Raw genomic sequence first — 10,038 nt, forward strand, 5'->3', positions numbered from 1 at the left:
GCCCAGAGAACAGAATGCCCGAGCTGACTTGCTTGCAAAGTTCGCCAGTTCGGGCAAGGGGGGCAGGCAGAGGACGGTGATTCAAGAGACCCTGAAGACACCTCGAACCACATGGACAATGTGGCAGAAATTCAACAGGTTAGCACATTGGAAGGGACGAGGAGGAGTCATCGGTCACTAATGCAAGAGACAGTGAAAACACCCAGAATAAGCAGGTACCTAGTTGCTGGGGAAATAACGCTGCAAGTTTACCAGGTTGATTCAGGAGAAACCTGGATGATGGCCTACCAACGCTACTTAGCGCTACTTAGCCGATGAAGTACTCCCGTTAGAGCCCGCAGAAGCTCGAAAAATCAAGAAAAATTCGAGCAAGTACACCCTAATCGATGGGAAACTGTTCAAGCACGGATTCACCCATCCTATACTGGTATGCGTAGATGGTGAACAATGCACGCGCATCATGGCAGAACTACACGAAGGGATATGTGGTAGCCACATTGGTGGTCAATCTCTCTCGTCAAAGGCCATTCATGCAGGATATTATTGGCCAACCATGAGGGAAGATTGCACGAGATACGCCCAGCGCTGCAAGTAGTGCCAACAACATGCGGATTGGCACAAGGCGCCCCCAGAGGAGTTGAGATTGATCTACAGCCCATGGCCATTTCATACTTGGGGAATCGATATTCTGGGGCCTTTCCCTTTGGCAGTACGGCAGATGAAGTACCTTGTGGTTGCAATAGAGTATTTCACGAAGTGGATCGAGGCTAAGCCAGTGGCACAAATCACAGCCCATAAAATCCAACACTTCGTATGGAAAAACATAGTGTGCCACTTCGGAATTCTGAAGAGGTTGGTATTTGATAATGGTACCCAGTTTGGAAGCCAGCAATTGGGCAAACTATGCACAGAGCTGGAAGTGAAACAGGTGTTCACATCAATAGAACACCCCTAGACGAACGGACAGGTCGAGTCAGCCAACCGAGTTCTGCTCAGAGGTCTGAAGAGAAGGCTAGACAAAGCCAAGGGGACCTGGGCGAAAGAAGTTCTTAGAATCGTGTGGGCCTACCTCACTACTCCCTAATCCACAACCAGGGAAACACCCTTCAGCTTGGTGTATGGTTCAGACGCAATGATTCTAGTGGAAATCCAGGAGAACTCACCATGTTTCTAGAATTTCGTGGTCAAAGAGTCCAACGAAGAGAGAAAGGTGAACCTGGACCTATTGGATGAAGTGAGGGAGGAAGCAAGGATTAAGGTTGAAGCCTTGAAAAGGAGGGTGGAGTACAAGTACAACTCCAAGCTGAGACCTCGGTAGTTCTAGGTTGCCGACCTGGTGATGAGGAAGGCCCACCCCCTACCAGTTAGAAAGCAAGCTATCTCCCAAGTGGATCGGTTCTTTCAGAGTAACGGAGGCCCTTGGGAATGGAGCATACAGGCTCGAAACATTGGAAGGTGACGCGATCCCTCGTACTTGGAACGTGACCAACCTGAAGTTTTATTTTAGTTAATTTTTGCGTTGTACATGTTTAAGGGGGCACTCTTTTTTCCCTCATAAGGGTTTTTTAACGATGTCACCCGAATAAAATTCCAGTTATTCAGTTAAGAAATGTGCATTGTAGTTAAATGAACCTCTCCCTTGTAGTGATTAAGCCAAGAGCGAAAGTAGTATGGTTCCTGAGTGAACCTCCCTCTTGGGTAAGGTCACCAAGGCCGAGAATAGTATGGTTCGGCAGTAAAAAGAACCTCTCCCTTGATATGATACGCGGAGAGTAGAGGTAGTTTGGTTATCCCAATGAACCCCTCTCGTGTAAGTTCACCATGGGGAAGAACAGTATGGTTCACCGTTGAAACGAACCTCCCCCTTGAAGTAATGCGTCTAGGACGGGAATAATACAATTTAATAGTGAACCTCCCTCTTACGCAAGTTTACCAAGGCCGGGAATAGCATGGTTTAGATGTTGAAACTTGTCCCTTGACTTTGTACAGCAAGGACGAGGTCGGCAAGAGCTGTTCACCCGAGTTAGAGACACCAAGATGGGAGAAGTGTGATTCCATAGGGGACCTCCCTCTTGCGTATTAACTCCAAGGTCGAACAGCATGGCTCACCAGCCAAGTTTACCCTTACCTTCATGATGCAGGATCGAGATCGGAAGGATATGCTTCTCCCTCGTTCAAAAACCAAAGGCATGAACAGGTGTAGTTCACCCATACTACTGGTGGGATATTCTCGTCGATCCAAGGAAGGTAGGGGCGAGATCAGCAAATTGCCCTACTTCGCAAGAAAAAGATCAAGAAAAGAAAGGATTCATCCTCGAACCCAAGACAGACCAGTCAAGAGATTCGCACACACAAGTATAAAGCCCATCGTGCTATCTAAAGGGAAACCTAGGTTGGAAGACGCTGTTAGTTGAAGTCAATGCAAGCAAGTGAAACAGGCAATTAAACAGAAAACAGAGACTCGAAGCATGAACAGTAAAAATAAATGTGCAGAGAAATGCAGAAATCATAAGCAGTCCCAGGCAGTTATAAGCATGTTACAAGCAGCAAAATCATAAATGGCAAAGTGATTGGGGAATAAAAATCATACCTTTCGAATGATGAGGTTCGAGGGATTGAGTTTTGGGAGAAAGAGAAGAGAGTGTTTTCCCGCAAATGCCAAGTGAAGGTTCGCGTAAGTAAAAGTGTTGAAATAGTGGTGAGAGCGTAAGGGTTAAAGTGTTTAAACAGTACACGAAGAAGTTCAAGCGCCAACAAGTCTCGGCCATCGATCCCGACATGTGTACGTTGATTAACGAAGAAATGATGAGATGTCACTTCGGTGTACTGTTCACGCCCAGATCCAGTCGCCCAACGCGATCACTTAGTCTCTTCACTGAAACAAGTTACAGTTTGAGACTAGGGGGCTTGTGTCCTGACCAGTCCTCGGTCCTCGGTCCCAATGACTGACCTCAAACATCGCAGACCGATACTTGATGGTGGAAGGGGGCCTCGTGAGGACGCACCTACCAGGGGTTTGGTTAGTCTTTGAGATTGCTATCCTAAGCCTGATGTTGGAGATCGATATCGAACCTCACCAGCGGAGGGAGAAGATTGGACATCAGTCGTCAGGACGTTGTAGAGAGCCACGTACGGTGAGCCCTAGAGTTTTGTTAAGATAACAGTTAAAGATAAGAGATATGTGGGAAGCCTAAGTCACGAGGGATCCATGCACGTGGTGTGTATGACGCATGAAGGCGCAACACATTGGATAATCCTCGGGGGCGTCAAGGCCCATTAGGGTTAGGGTTTCCAAGGAAGCTACATGCATGGCACGTGAATACTTAGGACACCTAAGAAGCAGATGGCGCTAGAGAATAGGTGCACAAGTTGGTACCCAACCAGCCACTCTGTCATTCGTTGCACTCCAATTAAGGGAAGTTCATGCGCCAGATACGCTAAGATTCTATGAATAGCGGCAAAAGGGCATTCTCGAAGGAACCCTATTCAGGGGTAACAACACAGAGGTAAACCCTAGTTTCAGCCTATATAAAGGGTGCTAAGAACCCTAGTAAGGTACACAGTTTGTAAGACTGAATCTAATACAAACTCTTGGTGTTTTTTTTTCTCTAATACTGACTTGAGCGTCGGAGTGCAAACAGTCGCTAGGGCGCCCATTTGTCTTTGCAGGCGAGAGGTTTCTTGATCTAGAAGTCACGTTTCTCAGGCAAGATCGAAGGGTCGTAGCGGTTGTTAGAGTCAACCGACGGAGCGAGTCAACCGGCAGGAACAAAAAGGACAGCAAGATCAACACATGAACACAAGTAGAAACACAGTATAGAACAATTGAACTGATTAAAAACAACAACTAACACATATGAACCGATTGAAAGGAGAATTAAGTGTTGGAAATAAAAGGAAACACAAGAGAAACAAGAACAAACGGTGGAAATTAAAGAACAACACCTAAAAAGACAAACTACCGATTGGAATTGCTAGAAACATGGAAATGAAGATGGAAGGGTCATTGGGAACAACCTCTCTGCTCATTAGAGGGTTATTCCTGGTGGATGAACTAGAATGTGAAGAAGAAGCCACTAAAGATACATAAGTAAGAGGTCTGAGTGAATAGAAGCAAAGCAAAAGATGATATGCGCAAGCAAGAGCACCAACATAAATAAGGAAAAGCGTAGAAGAAAATGAGTTTGGTTTGATTCTTATAAACGTTTGAAAACACTTCATTTTTTTTCAAATGTAAAACAAGTTCTTTGTTTCCCATGAATAACACGTGCAAAAACGAACTCTAAAGCATTACACTGTCCTAAGGCAATGTGGCAGGTTAGGTGAAACGTCAACTCCTAAATGACGTAATGCCTCAAAGTTATTGAAACTCATTATTAAGTATACATCTCTCTCATTAATGTTTCTCGTTAATTTTTTTAGGTTTTCAAACCATTTCAATTAAGTTATATTTATATAGTCATAATTACATTAAGTTTGACCCATCGAGCTAAGTGAAGGGTCACGAAGTTTAACCTAAAGTTAGTAATGAAAATATTATCTATTTTTTTTATCTTGGCCAAAAATATGACCAGAGCTTAAGTTCAAAATAAAGCCCGATCATCCTATAAACTGAATTTCCGAGCTTAGGGGGCTTTTGTACTACCTAGTACCAAAAAATAATAATATAATATCATCTGCCTTGTAAAGTAGGATAAAACCATTTGCAAATCCAAATAACTTGGATTTCATGAAAATGATTTCTATTGTAACATACTAATCAACCCAATATTTGATAACCACCTAATTGGATATTAACCTAGGCCAAAAATCCTATAAACATAGCTTTATTCTCCAGTGAATATTCACTTAATCTCATTCATTTATTTATTACTATTATTTAACTTATGTTAGGAAGCACATGCCATCATAAACCAAAAAAGTAAACAAACATGGGGGACTAGACCAAACCCATGTAAAGAAAAAAGGAAAAGAAAAAAAAAAACTCCCAAAAGTAGTCTAAGCAATTACATTGGGACCTTAGACAAAACAAAAAACAAAATAAAGAGAAGAAGACAAAGAAATGAACCTTCTCTAAAGCGTTGTACCCATAAAATTAGCAAAAAGAAACAAATGAATTAATGATTACCGTTTGCATTCAATAATGGTGATAAAATCCTGTGATATTCATGCATGTCACTACCATTACTTTGTTTAGGTTGTCCAGTTTTAAAGGTCTTCTTATTGGCTTTCACTATAGCTTTAGAAGGACGTCTTGATCTCTTAGAGGTTTGAACTTGTTCACCATCTTCACTTAATGATTCCTCCTTATCCATCTTTGTAGCCAAGAACTTAGAGACCAAATTGGTTTCTTCTAAGAAAATACTAAAAAGGTAGATTCAACTTTATTCGTTGCCAAGATGGTTGGACATGACTCTAAAGCCTCTTGATCATCACCTAAAAGAGATTAAAAATAAAATTGCAAGGCCAAATCCTGAGAAACAAATTTAGAAATAACCCATTTGGCAACAACAAACTAAAAACTTGTTGCATTAGTTGCAGACTTAAGTTCAGAGAATGCTTATAAAAGATCATATTTTTTAGAGGCAAGGATCCCTTTTTTTGTAGTAAATCATATGATTCATAGATACTCTCCTAAGATGACATATTAGCAAAAATATCATTCTGAGATCATGAACCAACCCTTCTACAATCAGGTGTCACAACATAAACATTATCAACAACAGAAAATTCTTCAACAAATTTCTTAAACTTTTAACCAACTAGAGATCTAACCTCCTCTTGCCCAACAACAACTTCAACAAAAGTATCATGATCAATAAGAGCTCTCTCAACTCCCACCACCCCTGTACTCTGAACAAGAACATCATATATTTGTGACTCTACCGCAAAATTCTCTTTCTCTGTGACACTACTATTGGAGATAGATGAAGTTTCTTTACAACATGTAAAAGAGTGTGTTTGATGTAGAAAATCGCCTTGAAGCTTATTGTTATGTAATTCATGATCTATATTAGGTTAGAGGTTGTTTAAATATGCCTTTTGCAAGGACAATCAACACACTGGAGGATGGTATTTTTATAAATCAAGCCAAATATTGAAAGGACCTGCTGAGAAAGTTTGAGATGGACCACTGCAAGGCAATCAACACACCAATTTCTACAAGCTATCAACTTGACCAAGACCTTTTTGGAAAACCCTGTTGATCAAACCAGATATAGAGGTTTAATAGGTTCTTTGTTGTACTTAACAACTAGTAGACCTGATATCATGTTTGTTGTATGTATGTGTGCTAGGTTCCAATATTTTCCAAAGGAATCACACCTCAATGTTGCTAAAAGGATTCTGAAATACTTACAAGGAACCAAAGAAGTTGGCCTATGATATCCATGTAATGTATCTTTAAACTTAATTGGTTTTCCAAATTCTGATTTTGCCTATGACCCAAGAACTTACCCACTTCCACCCCGAACCCGCACTTCTCGGGGTTCAGCTTCAACCTATACTTAGCTATTGTTGCAAATAGCTCTTCTAGGTCAGCCACATGTTGATCCCTCTCCTGCAAGGTCACCACCATATCGTCCACGTAGGCCTGCACATTCTGACCTATCATGGGTACAAGGACCCTATCCATCAACCTCTGGTAGGTGGCGCCTGCATTCTTCAACCTAAAGAGCATCACCGTGTAACAATAACAAGACATCTCGGTCATGAACGTTGTCTTGCACTCGTCTCTAGGTGCATCTTAATCTGGTTGTACCCGGAGAAAGAGTCTAAGAAACTGAGCATCCTACAGCCCGAGGAACTGTCCACCAAGGCGTCGATGCTTGGCAAGGGGTACGAGTCCTTCGGGCATTCCTTGTTGAGGTCGGTGAAGTCCACACACATTCTCCACTTCCCGTTGGCCTTCTTCACCAAGACCACGTTGGCCAACCACTCAGGGTATTGGATCTTCCTTATGTGGTCGGCGCTCAACAATTTCTTCGTTTCTTCCTTTATGACCTGTCGCCTCTCTTCATTGAACATCCTTCTTCTCTGGCGAACGGGCTTGACCTTGGGGTCCATGGTGAGGCGGTGACACAGGAAATCTGGGTCTATGCCTGGCATGTCCGAGGCGGACCATGCGAAGGCGTCCAGATGCCATGCTATCACCCCAACAACTTGGTCCTGCTCCGCTCTGCCCAGTGACTTACCAAGCTTGAACATTTTGCCCCCAATCTGCCTCTCCACGACATCCCCTACGGGCTCGAGTCGCCTCTCCCGGGCGCTCTCTGCACTGGAGATCTCTATACGAGCGTCCCCGTCTCTGCTGGGCGGGCGCTCTGTAACCATGAACACCCCCCTCTTGGTCTTGAGGCTATTTTCATAACACCTCTTAGCCTCTTGCTAGTCCGACTTGATGGTTATCATCTTCCCGCTCAAGTCCGACAACTTCATCTTCATGTGGCGTGTTGAGCCTACTGCCCTCAACCTATTCAGAGCTGGTTTCCCCAATAGAATATTATAGGCTGAGGGTGCATTAACCACTAAGTACCTTATTCTCTCTGTGCAGGAGGCGACACCATCTATAAAGGTGGTCCTCAGCTCCAAATGCCCCCGCACCTCCACTTGGTCTCCCGCGAAGCCATACAAGCACCCAGCGTAAGGCCTCAGCTGGTCGGGAGACAACTGCAGCATGTTAAAGGTAGACCAAAACATCACATCCACTGAGCTGCCTTGGTCCACTGGCACTTGGTGTACCTTCCTCCCTATGGTTATCACAGAAATCACCACAGGGTCATTGTCATGGGGAATGACGTCTCGAAGATCGGCCTTTGTGAAAGTAAGGTCGACGTCGAGAATGTCATCTGCCACTTGCGCCTCTATTGACATTACTGATTGTGCATACTTCTTGCGTTGAGAAGAAGTGCACCCTCCACCTGAGAAGTCCCCCGAGATGGTGTGGATCTTGTTGTGAACGGGCATCTCACGTTCTTGGTCCTCACCCGATGCTGCTGAGGTCTTAGCTCTCTGTGGCTCCACCAGGTAGTCGTTTAGGAACCCGCTCTTCACTAGCTCGTCCAACTGGTGTCCCAACGCCAAGCAATTGCGTATGGGATGGCCAAACGCTTGGTGAAACTCGCACCAAGCCTCCTTGTGGGGTCCCAGCTTCTTGTCAGTTTTGGGCGGCATGTTCCAACTCATGCACCCAATCTCTAGGACCATCCGCCCTGGGAGTGCCCTAGCTGTTCACGTGCCATGCATGTAGATCACCCCTGGAACGTGACCCTTACGAGTCGTCTCTTTCCCAGTGGCTCTTTGTTTGTGTCACATCTACCGCGTCATCCACACCCCATGCTCCCCCATGATCTAGGCCTCTCCCTTACTGATAACTGGAATGTGGCTTGGAAATCACCTTTTTCGGCCCATCTTTGCTATTTAAGTAGCCGAGGTCCGAGGCCTCCTCGCCCTTCACCTCGATGCCGCCCACACGTCGGCTACTTGCACTTACGTATTTTGCGAGATACTGGCCTGTCCCCCTTGTGCACCCAGCCTCTGGGGCCCCACCATAACTGTGGTCAACGTCGAGGTCTGAGGATTGTCCGGTACACTTTACAGTATTCAAATGTAGACAGAAAATATAAGAATGAATGGAACAAATTACACCTGATACATGAAGGAGAAGTGCTTTTTGTGTTAAATGAGCTGAGAAAATTACGTTTTACACATAGTTTCAAAAGCTTTCAGTAATTGTTTTGAGATCTTTCCTTTGTTTTTGAAAAGGTCTCTAAAAAACTTCAAGTTTCCTTATGCTAATGCTTCTTGGTGAAGAGTTTTTCAAATTCTGTTACAGTTCAGCATCAAGGGTGATCTGTTTCTGGGTTCTTGCATTCCCAACTCAGGTGTTTAGGGTTTAGGGTTTCTAATAGGGTTTAAGGTTTAGGGTGATTTGTTTCTGGGTTCTTGCATTCTGATTAAGTTTCTAAAGATTTGTGATTGGACTTCTTGTTTTGTTTGAATCTTTGTCAATCTCTTTTTCTGCAACTATTGCAGATAAATCTGCTTATGACCAGGTTGTTGTAAAGTTGAAAATTAAACACATTGATTCTAAAACCAATCTGTTTAAATTCCTGGAAGTGTCAGTGTAACAAGAAAAATTAAATATGTTTTACTTCGAATCAATTTGTTCTTTTTGTCAAGTTTTTTGAAAACAGTTTTATTTGAAGAGATTTTTTATAAGTTCAATTCACCCCCTTTTGAACTTAGACATTTATAAACCCAACAACTACTACTTCCTTGAAGGGGCATCATTGATTTTTTTGGTTTGGATAGTCACATGTTTATACTGAACAAAATGAGGCTTGGAAAAACCATTAGGCGATTTGGTTTTGTTATTGTGGTTATCATTTAGAAATATCATGCCCTATCATTTTGCATGAAGAGAAAAATGGGACAACTTCTCAAATTCAATAGCTGCAATAAAAGAAAAATCAGGTCTTTCCACAAAAATTTGATTAGACAAGAGATATATAGTATATCAATGTTAACCCTAAACACTCTAGCAAAAAGACCTCTAGCTTTGTTAATGGTGAAGTCATCAAAAGAAAGAGAAGTATAATCTCTCTCTTAATAGAGAAAGTTGTTTTAATTTACCAATATTTTAGAAAAAAATCATGAATCATAACAAGATTTAATAGATCTGTTTGTTTATTTAAATCTTTTTATACTTATCTAAGTTTTAACTTAACTTAAACGCAAGTGAATTTTCAATTTATACTTTAGACAACCTTTAAACTTAAGTCATCTAAAAAATAAATTATCTACCTATACAATCCAAGCTTGGCTTCGGTAATAACAAATTTTAATAAATAAATAAAAAGTGTGCATTGAAATGTTAGTATTATCATTATCAGATAACGTCAATGTTTATTAAGCTGAAATATCAACCGATTAAGACGTGTCATGTGGCGTGTGTTGAATAAATGATGACCTATTATTAATTATTTCTTTAATTTTGAACCAATTGATATAAATTAATTGTAATTTAATCAAAAGTTT

General features: G+C 42.2%; 1 protein-coding gene across 1 annotated transcript; it reads right to left on the reverse strand.

Annotated features, from left to right (window-relative positions):
• Positions 1-7,386: 7,386 nt before the first annotated feature.
• LOC137833989 (uncharacterized) lies at positions 7,387-8,172 on the reverse strand. The gene has a single exon (XM_068642057.1). The coding sequence runs from the start codon at positions 8,170-8,172 to the stop codon at positions 7,387-7,389; it is 786 nt and encodes a 261-aa protein (XP_068498158.1).
• Between the last annotated feature and the right edge of the window lie 1,866 nt (positions 8,173-10,038).

The sequence above is a fragment of the Phaseolus vulgaris genome, chromosome 5 (genome assembly GCF_000499845.2).
Source record: "Phaseolus vulgaris cultivar G19833 chromosome 5, P. vulgaris v2.0, whole genome shotgun sequence".
Classification (NCBI taxonomy): Eukaryota; Viridiplantae; Streptophyta; class Magnoliopsida; order Fabales; family Fabaceae; genus Phaseolus; species Phaseolus vulgaris.